Raw genomic sequence first — 20,656 nt, forward strand, 5'->3', positions numbered from 1 at the left:
GATGGCAAAAAATAAAGTTGATTTTCATTTAACATTCAATTTTAGCAATTACATTGAAAACGCCAAGTAAAATACCTTTTAAGCTCTCAGCAGTATCAATTATAAAAAAAATAATAATTCTTGAAATCGTGATTACAGTATGCTAGCTACTTCAAGAAAATGAGTAATGGCAATGGAGCAAAGTTTTTAATGGCAACTTCCTCTTTGCCTGTTGGGTTGTTTATTTTACGTAGCATGGAACACCTGGTAGAAAAATTCAAACTATGTAAAATAAACAACTTTACAGACACAGAAGCTTAAGTTATTAACCACAGGATGAATTTCTTAAGATTCAATACTTTGACCTTAAGGGAAAAAAAATTCACAAACATGTGTGCATAATCGCACCTCACTAATATTACTTTTTTTAAAACAAATAATTGGCGGAAAATGAATAGGAAAAAAGGGTGTTTAATTTCGCAAAGCAAAAAAAATTTCTTCATTTGATCAATTTTCCCTGAATTTTTATTTTTTCGAAATTCCCTGATCCATAAAGTTCCCTGAGTTTTCCCTGATCTGCCGCCACCCTGTATTATTTATTTGTTTTGACATGACTGTGCAGAATGCCGTTTTAAATGGAACTGCATTCTGCAGTTCCATTTAAACTGCATTTCTGCAAATTATACTTTATTGCATAACAGCCCGGCACCCACTACAGGAAGGTGGCTGCATTTCGAGTTACATTCTCCCCTTACCATCTGCACAGCTACATGCATTAAGTACAAATATATTATTCATTTTAGATTAGAAGTAAACTATGAAAATGATTTATTAGTATAAACTAAAAAAACAAAGTGAAGAGCATTATGCCCAAATAATGTATATTTACACACATGCATTTGCTCCAATATATAAGCAACAATATTTCACAAAATAAAGAATTTAAAAGTACTATTTAGTTAAAGTCACAAAAATCAGTCACATCCATTTAAGAAAACACTTGGAAATCTTTTTTTGATTCAAATGATGACATGATGCTTCGAGATTTGATTTTTGCCCGTATAAAGGTAAATTTTTGCATCTTTGCAGCGATTTACCTATTAGTCCTGAAAACTCATGTGGATGGGTGGTTTCACCATCAATTAATGAAAACAGGTGACGCAAAAGGCAGCTTGTTTGCATGCAATCAGCATATTAACAATTGGACAGGAGGTTCAGTTTTTATTATGTATGGTCGCCATTGCACCGTTCTTTCTTCCGGTATTTGTGACCGAGCCATCACAGCCAATATCTAAAAGTCTATTGAGGCTTAAACTATTTTCAGTGCAAAAATCACACATTGCTGTCAAGGCATGTTTTCCCGTTCCAAAAGTTGGCGTCAAGTGATCCAACTAAAGAGACTTGGGTTCTTCAATCATTCCTCGCTTATGGTTTTTCTATGGTATCCATCATAAAACCATTTCTTTTGCCAGAATTTTGTCTTTTCGACTGTCAAAAAATATACTTTTCAAATCCGCTTCACTTCTAGTTTACAGATTCTGAGTAGAACCAGGTATTTTCTGTCGCTATCTTTGAACTTTATTTCTATCAACGACTTCAGAGCAAACAATCGTTTGACACAATACCAGCCTCCTGTAACGTTGCTGAAGCAATTGATGCAGCACATTAGTCAGAAATGCCGTACCAGTCACACACCAAAAGATGTTGATGGTTTTGTAAGAGGGAACAGAGCCGTTGCACACGCTTCTGGAATTGAAACAAAGCTTTGCTGATTCTCATCAGTGTTATCAGCTTCAAAGCTTTGAACATACTGGCGTTCTTTACAGTAAAGGTATTTTATATCTGCTTTTTTCCTTTTATACAATTCCCTTAATTTATTACTTTCAATTTTTTTAATCTTAACGTTCACAAGTTTTTAAGACGTGGACAGAAGGTTTGAATAAATGCATTTAGTCCCGCAGAAGTTATTTTTAAAAAACCATGTAAACTATGACGATCAAAGCTGTTCTGTATTTTTTATAAATTTAATCTTATAACTTACTGAACAGCCCTCGTAGAACAATATACTTCACATACCTTCTTTTTTGAATGCAGTAGTTCTGATGGAACAAGGTGGGGGTTGAATATTTGGTCTAAGATTATTCTTAACAGGCATAATTTGACAATCATTTTTTGATGAAGGAAACTTGGAACTCATTGGTTTTTCAGAGTTGACTTTACATACTATGAAAAAAATGAGTGAATAATATACATGTTAACTTTAATCACATTTATTATTGAAAATTTATTGTTCTAAAGCTCTACTATCTTAAAAAGTAATAATTTAAGTTAAGCATAAGATACAAACTTCCAATTAACTGTGGACTAAGGTAGCACAGTAACCGCAAATAAGGGAAAATGGGATAATCCAAACAATAGGTAAAAAGCTATATTACTCAGGGTCGACGCCAAGGGGATTTGGGAGGTGGGGGGGGGGGGGTGCTACCCCCCCCCAGTGTTTTTAGAAGTGAGGCCGCCAGGCACGTAGCTAGAACTTTGTTAAGGGGGGGGGGTCCAAGGTTGCACGAACTTCAAAAGAGGAGGCATGCTAAACCAGAATAAGTAGCTGATAATTACACAAGACTAAGATAAATCCAATTAAAACTGATCATTAAAATATGATAATTAACTAAAATTAATTAAATAATTGAAATTAATAGAGTCATTAGTTAAAATTAGTTAACAAGAAAGTTTATGTTAAGTGGTAAATTAATTATTGTCAGTTTGTAAATTAACATTAAACTAAAGTTATCACATACAAAGTTTCCAAATATGGGTGAACCTCTGTCCTCCTGAAAATAAGTGATATATTTTCTATTAATAAAAAGGGCACAATAAAAGAAAAACAGAAAACGAAAACTGTTCTAGAAATTACTTGGAAAATGCGTGCGATAATTTAATAAAATATTAAAGCTTTGTAATATATTTCAACAAAATATGTACGTTTGTACTTATGCCATTTTATTTGAAAACTAGAAAGTCACCCGTCAAGGCATAACGGGTGAAAATTGCTTCAACTCTTCCTTGTTTGAACAAAGCAATTGCCAATTGTTTGGTGATATTTTGATAGTTGAAATTTTAACTCTAACACCAGTGGATTAACCCTAAACTCCAGCAGATAGCGTTCATTGTTTTCGTTTCTTCATTCCTCTGATATAACACAGTCTTACCAGTAAAACTGTTCAAGTTACCGGATCGAGTTCAGCCTTGTCACAATAAAGCCTTTCACTGCATGTTAAACATTACCAAAACATATTATCTAATTACATATCATGCCATGGTGCGAATTCATTGTTGAAACACGCGGGTTACTCGATCATCGGCATTATTTATATGAGGATAAATAAATCTATATCTATGGAGTCGAATGTATAACTATATGAATGTTACATAACGTAACCTTGTCCGATTTGAACAACATTTCAGGCAAAATCCCACAACTCTCTCAACGAAAATATTAACAAGGTTTCATTTAAAGAGCTTGAATTGGTTTTTATTTATTTACATTTATAATATTTTTTTGATAACACGAAATAGAATGATATTTCCAATCTTATCCGTTTTCTAATTATCATTTCTAATCATCAATTAAAAGCTTGAACAAACTATTAACTCTTTGAGGGACGGAGGCTTCCTTTGTTGCAATCATTTTTTATATATATATATATATATTTTTTCTTTTTTCAGCCAACTGACGCAGTGATTTCAGTTAGCTGAAAAAAAAAAGAGAAGCAAGAAATAAATGGTGTTCTCAAGTGAAGTCGCTGTTCCTCAAAGGGTGAAAGCTGTTCGAAAAAATTTTAAATATCGGAAAAGGCGTATTGCCGTTTTTATCATTATTTTTTTCTTTTTAACGGGGCTGTGTTAGAGGCTTTAACCTTTTGCGGAACAAGTGCGAACCAACGATACGGCATCCAGTCATTCATATGCCACCATTAAGGCACGGATGTGAATGTTACAGGAAAATTTGATGACCAGTTTCCACCAGATGGAGACACCTGAGCTCTCTTCGATGTGAAACTGCAAAAGGAATTTAATTTTGTCAAGAGTATTCACAGTCAAACGATCTAAGGGATCTTTTACATGCCGATTAATGGAATGTATACCTAATGAATTAAATTAAGCATCTGTGTAATTTTATTTTAACAACAATACATATCATATTTTACGACGCAGATAATGATTTTTTTTTCTTCAATACGATGTTAGCAAAACACTCTATTGCAAGAAATAGTAAATATCTTTAGCTTGAAGAAAATAAGTGTTAAAAAAAAGGGCTATACATAAAAGAAAAGCTCAAAAACATTTACCTCGTATTCACCTTTTTTGTTTCTTTGCTTGTAACGCAGTAAATTGCGGTAATTTTCACCTAGTAATGTATAGTTAAATGCACAAGCCTGTTTTTTGTTACGTTTAATGCTACCTTCACAATTTACTAAAGATGGATGCATAGATGCTAATTAAATAACTCCTTAGTACAAAGCCAGTGAATAACAATCAGAAAATGTATTCCAATGATGCAAATACAAATATGTTTTATGGAACAACATGGAATAAGATTTTTTTTTCGTCAATTAAAAAACTTTTTCTTTTGGGATCATAGAATCACAATTCAGTAAGATTTAAAAGTAATAATTTCTAATAAATTACTTATTACATGCGTTAATATGGCCGAACTTGTAATTTCATAAACGGATCACAGTAAAATACTCAAGTAATTTAATTTAATTTTTCTATAAAATTTTGATACCGTAAAAAGTTTGTTACATCAACTTCAAGTTTTATTTATTCATTTATTTTACCTTCAAACACGAATTTTTTTTTGTGACATTTAATATGTTCCATGATCATGCTTAAATATTGGGGGGAAAACATCAGTAAAAAATCTACGTAATTTGTTACTCAGAAAGGAGAGAGACGTTAAAAGTAATATAAAAGTTCAAATAAAATTTTTATCAAAATATAAAATGAATCTGAAATGAACCATGCCAAAAATATAGAGTTAAAATGAAAAAAAAAAAAACCAATAATTTTTTTTCTCATTCTCAAACACACGAAATGTGTAGAATTTCTTTTTTCGCTGCTGGCTTAGAATCTAAAATTAGTTTTTAAATGGAAAAACACATTAACACGTAAAATTGCTCGTATTATCAAGGAAACTTTAAAAGGGAGTACTGCGACTTACCTAGTTTGGGTAAACTTAATTTTCTTTTGCATACAATTTTTTTCAAGATATTTTTCCTAAAAGTATGACATAAATAAAAACTGCGTGTTAAAACAGAAAAGAATCGGAATTCAATTACTGATTCACCAGGAACGCACCTCACTCTGGCTGTCTTTCGTACAACATGCGTCTACGAAATCCACGAAAATCCAAAAAGAAAAGAGAAAGAAATAAAGGAAACCACGCCAATGAGCCTGTGGGATACAGCGGGAGTGGCAGTAAATGCTTGTTTTTACTTTGCCAATGGCAATTTGATGGAGCAAGGAGAGGGGCTGAATTTCAAGGTCACGGGACCCAGCTGGTTTGAAAGTGGAAAGGGACATTTTCCCGTTTCGGACGGAGTAGGTGACACAGCAAAAAGCAGACGAAAATTGGGAACCTGCAGTTGTTGCACGAGGTTCTCGTGTTCTGAATTGACTCAAGCGCTGAGAAAATTGCCGATTACTGGGAATATTTAAGGGGAGAGAATGCTGTGTTTTATAAAATCATTATCTTTCGAAAAATTTTGTTGATGCGAGATGCAACAACTGAGAAAAAAGGAGAAGGGTCTTTCGGGAAGGGGGGGGGGGTCCGGACCCCATGGACCCACCCCTTGGCTACGTCCTTGAGGCCGCCAATTTCATTTCAGCGATGCAACAAATAAAAAGAAAGGCAAACTCTTAGTTGTTTAAAGAAATTAAAATAGTAATTACAAATGAACAATTGAAATAATAGTGACAAAAAATATCTTTTCTGTAAAATTTGAATGGAAAATGTAATCTTAAAATATAATTTAGGAACATCCATGATTCTCTTTTATTAAGATTATCTAAGTAAGGGCCGCGGAAATGTAAGCTTCAAACTTTTTAACGCAAAAAAAAAAGAGAATTCAGTACACTATTTATTAGGCTGCAGAGTAGGTATGTCTGCCTAGCTGGAAACTATGGGCTCGCCCAAATTAAAGTAGTGTGCATAGAGTAAAATTAGCATAATGGGGGAGGACCGGTGACAAAATTAACATGGTCCACGCCATGTCTCTCGGAGGCCCTGGTTTTACAAAACCATGCTTCAAGGTTCTTCAGTTTAAAAAAAAAAAGATAAATAAATAGGATGGCTTCATAGGGGCTGCCGAAACATTCCCACATGTAATTTTTTTTTGGTGAAAAATATTATCCTGAAAATCCTTGCTAAGTGGAGAAAAATGCATAGGTTGCCGAAATTTACTTGAAATAGAGTGGAAAAAAAAACCATTTAATGCAAAAAGAGATTCAAAGTATTGTAATGAATACTCACACCAGAAGTTTTAAATGTTTGAATGTAAAAATCGTAAGTAAATTAAAGCTTTATGAAGAGATGCAGGAGACATTTAAAATCTAATGAAGCGGAATAAATAAGGCCTAGTATCACATAAAATTATCATATCCGTTCAAAATGTTAAAAGTTCTTTTTTTGGGCCGCAGACGCTTGTATATCAAGAAAACAAAAATAATAGGCTGGAAATTGAAAATTTTACTGTGGAAAATCCAAGCAAATTATCGTGTTTGGCAAAGGAAAATTGGAAGAAAGTATTACCACAACATGTTTATTAATAATTAAAATGAAGATAGGGACGTAGCAAAACTGAGGGAAGAGTGGGGAACTCCAAATTCTTCTTTTTACCTCCTCAAAGCTGGCCTGGAAGTGAGTTTTTAAAACTTAGGTTTTGAAAAAATTCCAGGAAAACGTTCTCAAACCCAATCCCTTGTCCTAACCTCATTAAAGATGTCCTACACATGAGAATTTAGGACTTTAATTTCTAAAAACCATGAGAGTGTTCCCAACGTAACCCCCCCCCCCGAAAAGGCCCACTGAATTAATCACTCACAGTCGAATAAATTGTGCCTATTGGACTTATATTAAAAAAACTCCAAGAGTCTGCCTGAGGTCCTCCTCCTAATATTACTGAAGATCCTTAAAATTTCATTGTTAAGGTATTTAATTCATAAAAATTTTCGCGCGAGATCTCCCAAACGCGCTACCCCTCTAACAGTATTGAAAATCTGTTGCCCCTCTAACAGTATTGAAAAATTGAAATTCAATTAATGCAATCGTAAGCACTTGCCTACGTTTGCGTTAATTGAATTTTAATTTTGAAAATTTGCCAGGGGAGGACTCCAAATCTCTCCACCCATTAACCTTGCCAAAAATCTTCTAAAACTGCGTTGAAAGAGATGAAACTTTTTTTGAGAGAATGCACCTCTATCTTGCCAACATCATCGAAAAACGTCTTAAATCTCGCTTTTAGTGCTTCAATTACCAAGCATTTCTGTGCGCGAGCCCCTTCAAAATCCCCCCCCCCTTTTTGTTGAAGGTTGGCTTAGATTACGTTTTCAGAGCTTTAATTTCAAGAAACTGGCGGTGCACTCAATTTTCACAAAAAGCCTACAAATGCATTTTTAAGGCTTCAATTTCAAAAAATTTCTTGGGGATGGCCTTTCGCATCTCTCTTTCCCTAAACATCGCCATAAATCGTCTATAAAACTGCATTTTTCAAACTACTACTTTCAAATTTTTCCTGGGGGAGAGCCCCCGGACCCTCCTTTACCTGTAACAATCAGATGTAATTCACAGTTGCGTGCTTGGATTTTGAATTGAAAAATAATTAGGAATGACCCCAAGTCTCTTCCTCTTTTAACATCACCATAAATAGTCTAAAACAATGCTTTTCAAATAACAATCTTGAAAAATTCCTGGGGGGGGGGGGAGCCACCGGACCCCTCCTTGAACATAATCAAATATAACGTACGATTGTGTTTTGGGAAATTAAATTTGGGTAAAAATTATCGGGAGAGGCCTATCCTGGAACTCCTCTCCCTTTCCTCCCCAACTTAAAATATAGGCTAAAACTACGTTTTTATATCTTCAATTTCGAAAAATGCCATGAGGTAGCTCTCCGACACCACCTATTTCTGATTGAATATTATCCTTACAATTAAATTTATATTGCTAGTACTAAGGTCTAGTAATATTACTATCCCTGTTAAACCAGAAGCTAAATCTCTTTCTGCATATTGGAGCATGCGTTTGAAACAATTAAGGGGCCGCCAAATGCGTCCCCCCTCCATTTTTTTGACCTAGTGACAGCCCTGATAGTAATGTATACAATAGCTAAAAAATATGAATAACACTCACACATGCATACCAATTATAACTATGTTGCATCTACTAACATTGAATGTATAAAATATATGCAAAAAGGAAAAAATGAACAATAACACAATCATAAGTTTAAAAAACATTTAATGATGGTTGTTTAAAAAAAATGTGAAAAGGCTCACTGATAATCCGAACCACCAACTGTTGGTATGTCTAAGGTATTTACTATATGTAAACAGTGAATTGACAGTTACAGTTAGCTACAACACTGAATCATTTGAAAATTTAGAAATTAGAGTATTATTTGACCTCTTTAAGACTTTTATTATTTTGTGCTGTAGGAAATTGTTCCTCAATTATATTTTTGCTGTACAACTTGTGGGATTTACTGATATCAAATTCTAACATATCTTTCCCCATCCACTCTCTTCAACTCAACTCTGCACTTGTTGGTCTGGGGGTGATATTTTTGGAAAGGGGTTTTTCTTTGGGTGGTTTGGCAACAGAAGGAAGAAGGAAAAAGAGAGGCAAAGAAGAGGCTGGAAAAAGTAGAGAAGAAACAAGGCAGCCATGTGGGGAGTGAGATAGAAGAAAAATCCCAAGATTTAAAAAAGGAAGTGTCCTACCAAGAAAAATATGGAAGAGGCTAGCATATACAAGAGATTAGAAGGTTGAATAAGAACTAGAAAGGCCCCCTTGAAATGGAATTATCCTGATGCAGGCAGATTACAGGGTGGAACGTGGAGCTAGGATGGCCATTGTGTGGAAAGTCACACAGGAAAGTATTCTGGTGTAACCTACCAAGTTGCCTCCTTACCCAAGCTGAACCCCCCTCATAAGGTATGTCATTTGCAAAATTTATAATATCGAGAAAAAAAGTGATTGAACTGCCATAGATTTGAATCATAAATTATATATCTCCTTGTAAAATTTGTGTAGGGTTGAGACCTCTTTGACTTCCTTTTTATTGAAATCAATGTAAGATAAAAAAAATAATAAATGTTTGATGGATTCCCTCACCTTTATGAAACATTTCCTCCAAATGTTTTCATAAATTTTACATAATATTGCAAAGAGTAAAATCTAATTATTGCAAAGCAACTGGAAAAGCTTTACAGATAAATTACAGATTTAATATAACATTAGAAACTTATATTATTTAATGTAATGCAAGTTTGCTAAATAGTTTTTATTTTGCTGTTTTCTTTCTTTAAATCTCTGCAGTTTTTCTATTAGGTACATAAATATACACGGCAGACCAACTAAGTTTTTCTAAAATTACATGGAAAAGAAATCCAAGGAGCCCTTTTATAGTTTTTAAATTACCATTATTTTTCAGTCTTTTGCATTTCAAAAGAGTCAAAAAAGCAGATTTTAACCAAAACTACATATACTACCTAATTTGCTTGATTACTTAAGATTTATTGAGATAGATTATGCAACATTGAAGCAATGCATAGCGTATATAAATTTTAACGTTAGAATATTTGAATGTCAAGAGAAAAAAAAAACTAAAGAAGTCCATGAACAGCTAGAGTAGGCATGAAACTGCGCTTATACCTGCAGTTTTTGCATCCCGATAGACCAGCGTTTCTTAATTTCTTTGATCAGTGGAATCCTTTTAAATGCTCACTTTTTTCCTGAAACCCTCACAGGCGTCGGAGTCGGGGGAGCTTGAGCTCCCCCTGGAATATTTCAGATCGGCTCAGCTCCCCCGGAAAAATTCTCGCACAGCAGCTTTCTGTCATACATTGTTTACCTCAAACCTGATTTCCAAAATGTGATCTGTCTTTTCTAAGAATTTCCACCCAATAAGCAACAAAAGCAGGGAACAGACGGAGTGGTCAGTGCACTTGAGTCCACCTTCACCCTTTTTCTCGCTGTTTACACACCTCTTGATTCCCGGAAGAAAAATAAAAGAATTTTAGACAAGCTATCCTACCGGCTGCGGAAAAGTGGGCTTTGCCACGCGGCCTGCAAAAATCAGTACCGATAGGGGTTTGCTTCTCACCTAGAGCTCGTGTTTCGGGAGCGGCATCGCAGTTTAGTTCACATTCTTATTAGTTTTGCCTCGCATGCCGTTTTTTGTTGTTGCGTGATCACAAAAAGGATAGTGAGCAGGGCCGGATTAGCCATAGAGCAGAAGTAGCAAATGCTACAGGCCCCGCGCCATGAGAAAAATTCCAGAAAAAAAATTTATTTAGATCTAGCTTTTCTAAATGCTCAGGTAAATTAAAAATCTTATTTTTTTTTCGTTGGATTGCTTTCCAGAAATTTCTCTCAACTGAAGTCTTAAAAACGCAATTTTAGTTAATCTTTCTTAGTGGAAGGAGAAAAAGCTCCGTTGGGTCAGAAAAGTTTCAAAACTGACCAAAAATTACAATTTTAAGCAATGTTTGGAGAACGGAGAATTGGGTTTTCTCTAGATTTTTTTTCTTTTTTTTTTCAAAATGAAGTCAATTTTAAGGTAACTTAAGAAATTTAAGGGAGTTAGGGTCCTAAAATTTTCAGCTATTCAAGCCTAAAAAAAAAGAAAATTTAGGTTGTTTTATAACAATAGAGGATAGGGGAAGGGGTTCTTTCCTGAAATTGTGTTCAAAACTGAAGTCAATTTCAGGCTGTCTTTGGGAGGAAAGGGTTTGAGCGATCGTCCCATGGTATAGCTGAAAACAAAATTTCAAGCTATGTGGGAAAATTAGAGAAAGGGAACTCCCCCAGAAACAAATCTGACGCGGTTTTAGATTATCACTGGAGACGTTATCAGGGGGTGAGGATACGGATTTGCTTTGTAAAATGTTAGAAACTGAATTATTTCAAGACGCAGGCTATCTTTAGCTTTAGGTAAAGAGTGGTGGTTTGGAACCTTTCTCCTTGAATGTTGAGAAGTTAGGCAAGTAGGTGGATATTCTCCTTTGGAATTTTTTTGAGATTTCGAAATCGAGATGGTTCAAGGGCTTTCTCCGGAATTTTTTGGAATTTGGGGTCGAAAAATTTAAGCAATTTTTGAGAAGGAGGATGCTGAAACTCTTAATGCACAAATCCTAAAACCACATTTCAAAGCTCTTTTTGGCAATGTTAGACAAGAGATGGGAAAGGGTTACCACGCAGAAATTGTTTGAAAGTGGTTTTCTTCTTAAAGCTTTAGAAATTGGAGTCCTGAAAAGGTAATTGTTAGTCATCCTTTAAATCCTCTTTGGTTACTTTAACTTCATGTGGATTTGTCACCCTCAAAATCCCCCCCTCCCCACGACACGAGCTCGTAGATCCGGCACTGTAAACAACAATGAGCAAAATTAAAAGATCATGATAGAAGAGAAGAAAAAGAGACATATATAACACTTATGTTGAGCGAAATAAATAAATTGTTAAGAGAATATTATTTTTTAAAGAATTAAAATAATTATGTGCAGAAGAAAGACTTTAACTATCGTTTTTAATTTTTTTTTCTCCGAGTGGGGGGGGGGGGAACTAATAAGCTGCCCCGAACCTAACCCATCTTTTGCATCACCAAAGGTAGCCCGGTAGCCGAAAAATTCGAACTTGACATTCAGAAAAATTCAGGAAGAGAAAATTGTTTAACATAATCGAAAACCCGCTAAAACTGCTTTCTGGAACTTCAATTTCGAAAAATTTCCATGGGTCGAATCCCGAGTTCTCGATCCCGTCCTATAACGTCGTTTAATAAAGTGGCCTACAAATGCGTATTTTGGACTATAATTTCGAAAAATTTCAATGGGAGTGTACCTCCCCCTCCCCCAACATTGTTAACAATGGTCTAAAATGTACTTTTAAGACTTAAACTTCGAAAATTTTCCGAGTTGCCTCGGAGAGTGCCTGAACCCCATCCCATACCGAAACGTAACCCCCGATGGCCTACTATTTATCACGTTTTCACAACTTCACTTTCGAGAAATTTCCCGGGGATGGCTTTCGCGAACTCCGCCCCAAAATCACCAAAGAACGTAAAACAAATACCATTTCAGAATGTACAATTTCGAGATTTTTTGCTTAAAATTGTGATTTTAGATTAATAACAGATAATAAATTCAAAAGTTTTTCCAATGGGACCTCTTTGAACACCACTCTTTCCTTTTTCTACAACATCATTAAGGATAATCTACAGTTTTATTTAAGGCTTCAACTTTAAAAAACTGCCTAGAGAGAGTCGCTGTGAACCCATTTTTTCCTTTGATCTTACCTAAGATAGGATACAATCGCGTTCTTTGACTTCAGTTTGTAAAAGTAATGACCTTCGTATCTTCTCTTTCTAATATCACCAGGAGTCGTTAGAAGTGAGTTTTTAGTACTGAAATATCGAAAATTTTCCGGGGGTAAGCCCCCAGACCCCCCCTCCCTTTATATCGTCCAAACATTGCATTTTTGGAATTATAAGTTGAAAACGTGTAGTAACGGGAAGAAGAGGGGCAAACATAAGAGGGTCCTAACCGTCGTAAAGCTCTAAAATTATATCCACATTTATGTATTCATGCGTGTTATAAGTGCACTTCCCATCTCCATGAAGAAGAGTTCTATTGCTTACTATATCATGCAAAAACGAGGCCCCTTGGAAACATTTGCTACGGACCCTGCGCTGGCTTAATCCGGCCTTGATAGTGAGTCAGTTTGGCATTTAAATATGAATAATATGGAAGGTGCTACAGACATAACTATGAAAAAGGTTACTAAGGTAAGCAACTTGTTCAAATCAAATGATTTCAATTTTCCAGAAACTTATCTCATTTTAAGATATCTGGCTTTTTTGGCACAATGTAAAGAATTTCCGGCGGAGTCCTTTGAAACTGGTTGAGTAAAATAAACTTGCAAAATTTAAAGTGAAAGTTAAACTAAAAAGTGGTTGTGCTTTATTCATTGCAATTACCTACATTAAAAAAAAAAAAAACCTCGGGGAGTGGGGGCCATATAGAGAATTCGTAGCGCCCGAAATAGATCAAACAAATTATTTATTTATTTTTTGATGGGAAATATTATCAAAAGAACAATATAAATCAGTGACGTGCTCAGAAATTACTTTTGGGGGCGCAAATCATTGCTGTGATAAAAAAACGCAATTTTTAAAACTATCCCACGGTAAAAAAAAATTTAAAAAAAAAAAAATGTGCCCGTTACTTTGTTTCATTTTAAACCGTCAGGGATGGATTTTTTTAAATGAAGTTATAAAACTGCAAAGACAAATATCATTCAAAGAATAGTAAAGGAACTTACACTGCAGGAACAAAAATTCACATAAATCAAAATCGGTGATTTCTTCACTATTATAATATTCTTAAAATCTTTCAATGATTATAAAAGCAGTTACTATGTAAAAATCAGTTTTAAAAGGTGCGAGTTTATTGAAATGAAAAATTTTGAACATAATACTTTACGAAGTTAAGAGTTATTCATATTTTTTGCTTTCCTAATTTAAGATTTTTTTTTTTTTTTTTGTCACTTACAGATATATTTTCATGCCAAAATTGTAACTTTTCATTTATTATTTTTCATTTGTTATAAAAACTCCTACAATATTTTATAGTTTCTCTCAAAGACTTTTACTAAAATTTATCTGAACAATAAAATATATAACGAACACTTCATTTTAACACATTTCCAACGTTCTGTTTCTGTACCCTCCTGTTTCATACTTTTCCCCTTTTCTATTCCTCAGAAAATAAGAGAGTTTTCTAAATGCTACGCTGCCGAAGTCCTCCTTTTCCTTCAAAATTATTGCCGAGCGCCTCAAATTTTGTTTTCAGGACTCGGTTCCCCGAAAATTTCCGAAAGAGAGTCCCTGAATACCTTGTTCTAAAATAATATTACCTTTTTGGGAATTCAATTTCAGAAAATTGCTCGGGGCTCCTAACCAGGGCTGGATTACCTCACAGGCCAAATAGACCTGGGCCTAATTGGCCTGGCCTAAGAGGTCTCAAATTACTGAAAGAATTATGCATAGCATTACAACTATACGAAAAAATTCCATGTATTTTTAAAAGTAATAATAAAAAAATAATGACTTTATTTAGAAAAAAACTTCCTTAAAGGAGAATTTTTATTAATTCTGCAGTAGCGACTTTACCATGCCACAATTTCGAGTGCCCCGGAGGGGATTCGTGAATGCACATGATAAATAATTTACATAGTTCTGGGGCCCCCGAAAATGCATTCCGACAGGGGTAATAGAGTCTTCGGGGAGCCCTGAAATAATTTCAGGCCTAGGGCCTCACATTTTGTTATTCGGGACCGACCCCTAACGCTGACAAATATCATCCGCAGTCGCGTTTTTTAGAGATTATAATTTTGAAAAAAATAAGGAGAAGGAACCTTTTAACCTTTTCTGAACACCATTGAAGAACGCTCTCTCTAGGACAATTTTGAAAAATTACCAGAGTAGAGCCCTAGTACAGCCTTTTCCTCTGACATCATTAAGGATTGTCTACAATTGCGATTTTGGATATTCGAAATATTGGGAGGGAGATGTAAATCGATTTGAAAATTCGATCGAGGACAAACCTTCGAGTCATGTTAGTTTCACTAGCGTCAACAAATATGGTATATAATCCGTTTTTAAGACATTAATTTCGAAAAAATTTCAGGAAAGTTTATTCGAACATTTTCTCACCTTAACATTCCAAAAATTGCTTAAAAACTCATTTTTAGAACAAGAATTTTGAAAATTTTCCGGGGGAGGGTCCCCTGGAACCCCTCTATTTATACGTGCACATCTTCGAGTACTGACCGACCCCCTTTCAAAACCAGAGTTTTATCACCTCATTGTCTCCATATCAGGGTTTAAGCTGAGTTTGAAAGTTCTTTAGCAAAAAAGCGAAAATGGGGGAAAAAGTTTTAGCAAAATGCTAAATTCTATAAAATTAAAGAATATGCGCAATACCTTCTTAAATGACTTAAGAAACTTAATATATTTCGTCTTCAGTTTAAAATTTCATATTTAGCAAAACAACTTTTCAAATTTAGCACAAAAAATGAAATTTAAAATAATAAAAAGAACAATACGTACCATTAGAAGAGCACAATGGTGGGACATAATGCCCATTCATCAGACTAAGTAATGTTAAACTTCATTGTATTAAAAGAATCTTAGCTATCATAATATTTTTCGGAGGATAATTTTTATGTAATAGTTTACAAGGAACAACATAAAACTGTAAAAGATAAATTAAAGCTTGTTTATTTTACGAATGAATTTGGCTTACACTGCAGAATTCTTCGTTCTTTCATGTTGGCCCATTTTGCAAATGCCTCATTGAAGTTAAAACCATTTGCAGGGCCTTCAAGATTTATCATTAACAGATGGTTAATATTGTGAATTGTTAACCTGTTCCTTATATCATTTTTTATTAAATTTAAGGAACTAAATCCTCTTTCACAATCAACTGTATGCATTGGAAATGTTGCACAGTATTCAATTAACATGAACATTAATGGGAATTCTTCAGACCTATCATTTACATGCAGAAATGCAAGCAATTCCTTGAATGTCAAATTTCTGCATCTCTGCTGTAAGATATGTTTGAATAATCCCCATTCACATAACATATCAATTTCTGTTACATCTTTTAAAGCAGAACTACTCGACAATAACTTATATATCAGGGTTCATACCCTTTCGGCAGAAAAAAATTCAAGCACTTTTCAAGTACTTTTCAAGGTAAAAAATTTTGTTTTCAAGGCAATATCATAAATTTGTACTAAAAATATTGTATGCAGATTTCATTTACTACAAACACATAGAAATAAGGCAATAATACAAAAAAGTATAGGAAAGCAAAATTGCTTTTTCTACAACGAGAGACGCTTTGATGAAAGATCTACTGCGTTGAAAGTTTTTCTGAAAATTTTTGAAAAGTTTGGTCATAAAGAGAAGCAGATACCAAGAGGTTTAATTTTGAGGTTTTTCAAAGGTTGCAGCAGTCAGAGGTTTGTATATTTTCTAGAATGAGCAAATTAATACTTAAAAAAAAACCTTTCATAAGTGCTTTTAACTTTTATGGGAAGAAACTAAAATACCCAAGTTCAATGGCATTGCCAGCGAGGAGTTTTTGAAGTCACTCCCCCCCCCCCCCGGGTTTCAACATTTATTTCCAATATCTATACAGTGGTTTATTACAATATAAGGGCGGTTAGGACAAAAACACTACCCAGAACGTTATTTCAGTTTTCACTATTAAGTTCTAAAAATATTAGGTTTGCAAATCATTTATAAGTATGCAAATCAATTATTCGTATGTATTTATTAGCTGTTCAGCCAATAAGGCATTTGAACTGTCCTCGAGTAAATTTAAAAATTAGGAAGTAAGAAAAGTTTATGAAAGTCCACAGTCCAGTCTCTACACCTCAAAATATACAAAAGCAGCTTAAGCAGTGATAAATACTCTGAATGCAAACTGAAAGCCTATTCAGCTTTCATTGATTAACTTGCAATAGACAATAAATGTGCAAGTTCAGATTTATAGAGCCATATTTCAAGTTGAAAAGATTCAAAAGAAGTCGACATATATTATGACAAAAGTAGTTTTATTTTGGGAAAAAATGGGTTATTGTTGAAATTAGAATTTAAATTTAGAAAGGCAATAATATTCAGGTGATTTGTGAGTTCATAAAAAATTACCTGAAAGTTTCAAAGAGCAAAATGGGGCGAGGGGGGGGGGGAATAATTTTTAAAACTAAGACCCCTATTACTTGAATATACATATGTACAACAACAACTTTTGCTATGCATACAATTCATAAAATAGTTTATTAAGTCAAAATATTTTGCATAGAAATACCATGCCCAGTGCCTGTTGATAACCAGCAACAGGCACTGGGCCTAGCTAGGCTTGTACTGGTCAATTTATTAGATCCAAATGAAGATGAATAACCCTCCTTAAGCTATCTATCCCTTTGCTGACTAAAGCCTCTTTCGGTAAGCTCCAAGTACCCACAACCTTAATAAAGTAGTAATTTTGAACATTTGAGAAAAAGGGGAAAATTGGAGATATAGGGAGGTAAAAGCATAAAAACAAACACTACTGAATTTCAAGTGAATAATCATAACACAACCACCCCTGTTATACACCTTATTTATTTTAGCAGACATAAAAAAATGATGTACTTATAAATAAAATTATATAAATCAACTTTATATTTAAAACACAAACTTTAAGTTAATTTGTTAGGTGCTCAACTGCTGAAATTTAAGTTTTTTTAAAAAAATCTGTTATGACCAAAAATTAGGTAAAGATAATCATTCAAAATTGCGAAAATAAATTAGCAAATAATTAAACAAGACCAAGGTAATAAATTCTTTAACTCTTTAGTTATTAAAATAAAAAATAAAATAAGCTAATCTGATGTAGCAGTGTCAAAATAACTACTAATTGCCAAAAATATAAAAATATTTACAAAATGCAAAAGGATTGAAATCTCAAACAAGGGAAGCAAATTTTCGCGAATTAAGTTTAATGTTGTCATGTTTCCCATAAAATAAACTTATATTTTACTGAAATTAAACATAAAATATGCTAATCTACGGTAGCAAATATGAAAATAACATCCGATTAGTGAATATATTTAAATATTTGCAAGATGCAAAAAGATTGAAATTTCAAACACGAGAAGCAATTTTTCGCAAAATCTGAGTTCGTTCGACGTGGCATGTTTCCCATGAAATAAATTTATTTGTTTTTTATTAAAATTAAACAAAAAATATACTAATCTAAGGTAGCATATGCGAAACTAACATTTGATTAGCCAAAATATTTAAATATTTGCAGGATGCAAAAAGATTGAAATTTCAAACACAAGAGCAATTTTCCGCGAAACCCGAGTAAGGTCAATGTTGTCATGGTTTCCAAATTAATTTCTTTGTTAATTAATGAAATTAAACAAAAAATAAACTAATCTAAGGTACCATATGTCAAAATATCTTTCGGTTGTAAAAAATATCAAAATATTTACAAGATGCAAAAGGATTGAAATCCCAAACACGGAAGCAATTTTTCGCGATGTTGCATACTGAACACATGTTCAGAAAATTGCATTGGTGAAATACTTTTTAAAACTTCTAAGCACAATTCGTTGATTTTTGGGAGAATTTAAGCACTAAGAAACTTTTTCAAGGTTTTAAAACTTTTTCAAGGTTTTCAAGCACTTGAAAATGAACTTTTTTTTTCAAGCACTTTTCAAGGTTTTTCAAGGGCGTACAAACCCTGTATATGCATTTAATTTCTTTCTGACCATATTCGTTTAATTTGGAAGAATCCTGGGGTATATTGCTGGGCAAAAAGATATTGAACATCTTAATATTATGTAAATCTCCCAGCCTATCAATTACATTATTAATTGTAGAATTTAAAAGGGTTGTCATCACATTTCTAAATTTCTCCCTTTGTTTCTGTCCATCTAAAATTACATGGCCTTGAAACTCAAAATGTTCACTAGCTTCTTTTGGGGCAGCATCCATAAAGCTTATAAAATGGGTACCTGTTCCATTTGTCATTTCCTTTAAGTTAGCACTGCTAGCATCAACATAATTTGAACATTTTCAAAATCCAAATTGGCATTTTGAAACGTTGTACATAATTTGTTCATTACAAACATGACATCACTCATGATTGCAGTGGTTGCTAAAAACAAATACGAAGTAATATTTTTAAGCAATCCTTGTGCAACTGGTCGTTTGTCTTCTAGCAAAACACACACAAGAGCTTGCCAGTTGCAGTCCAGAGCTGCAACAGCATTTCCTAAGGATAACCAGCGAGTTGCTGATAGTTTAAGAAATATTTTTGGAGTTTGATCGAGACTCTCCTGAGCATTTTTCAGGCGTCTAGTATTCGCAGGAGAGCGTTCAAAATACGCATGGATTCGCTTTAGAATGTCCTGGTACTTGACTAGATATGCTATTTCTGCTGCTGCTTGGCTAACAGCCAAGTTTAGTTTATGTGCAACACAGTGCACAGAAATTAAGTGGGGATTTCTCTTTTTAAAAAGCATAGCCACCCCTGCCCTGACACCTGTCATTACTGATGGCCCATCAGTACCCAAAGATGAACACTTAGAAATGTCGATATCCATTGCCTCCAATGCTTTCACAACTGAAGAAAAAATGTCTTCAGCTGTTGCACCTTGCATTTCAACTAAACATAAATAGTGAGTGAACACTTTTCCTTGTTGAAGATTCCTAACATAAAATATTAGACTTTGATCTACAGAAACATCTGTGCATTCATCAATAATGACAGAGAACCACCTCGCATCATTGACTTTACCTATAATTTTTTCACGGATGGTCACTGCTAGGGCCAATTCCATATTACGAATGCTGTCATAGCTTTCATATGTTTTATTACCTACATTCAAACCTGTAAGACTGGAGCAGCCTAAATCTATGCAAAGATTTTTGATTGAGCCAAATTTTCTGGCTGCCATATGCTCCTTGGCTTGAAGATAAACTATTTTCATAGCTGCTACAACTGACTCTTCCGATTTCGAAAACGATTGTGTCACAGATTTCTCCCAAGCTTTGCTCTGTGCCAAACACATGTTTTGAACTGCACGTTTGTGTTCAACACTGACCTCATGCTTCTTTAAAGTATCCACCTTAGTAATCAGGCAACCTAAACGATAAAATGAAGAAAATTACTCTTGAAACTTTCAACTGGGAAAGAATGTTTTATTTTTGCTCAGAAGCAGCTTTGCCCATCTTCCTAAGAGCGATAGTGTTTTTGGTTTTAAAACCAGGAAGTGATCAGTGAAATTTTGCTAGTCTGTTGGATCAACTATTCATTTTTTTTTTAAATTCCCCAATAAAGCATAAATTTGAAATATCCTTCAAAGTATATACTTAAGTTATGTTTCTCTTTTTATTTAATGACAACTATTTTCAAAATAAATGTAATTTTAATACAATTAAAAATTTATCAAGGCTTGCAATAGATCAACAAGAAATTCTGCAGATAGGGCACCATCATATGAACTCACGCAGATTATGCTATCTTAGAGCAGCGTTTCTCATTTTTTTTCGATCTCCGGATCAGTAAAATATTACGAAAAAAACCGCGCGGACCGATTTTTGTTTTTTTGTTACTACGCCTTCTACGCCCCTAAAACAGACTAACTCGTAGACAATTACTTTTATTATTGATTACTTTTAGAATAAGAAAGTTTTTTTTAGATTAAAACTAAAAACGTCCAAGGACCAGTGACATTTTTCTGCGGGACCGGTGCCGGTTCACCGCTTGAGAGTCGCTGTCTTACGGTAACGTAATACACAACATGCCGATCTGAACAATAACAAAAATTTTT

At 34.0% G+C, this 20,656-nt stretch overlaps 1 protein-coding gene across 1 annotated transcript; it reads right to left on the reverse strand.

The window, feature by feature from the left end:
* Positions 1-15,538: 15,538 nt before the first annotated feature.
* LOC129218322 (zinc finger protein 862-like) lies at positions 15,539-19,663 on the reverse strand. Its single transcript, XM_054852557.1, is given in 3 exon segments — positions 15,539-15,952; positions 18,561-18,886; positions 18,889-19,663. Coding segments are annotated over 3 exon segments (1,515 nt in total).
* Between the last annotated feature and the right edge of the window lie 993 nt (positions 19,664-20,656).

This window comes from Uloborus diversus, chromosome 3 (genome assembly GCF_026930045.1).
Source record: "Uloborus diversus isolate 005 chromosome 3, Udiv.v.3.1, whole genome shotgun sequence".
Lineage (NCBI taxonomy): Eukaryota > Metazoa > Arthropoda > Arachnida > Araneae > Uloboridae > Uloborus > Uloborus diversus.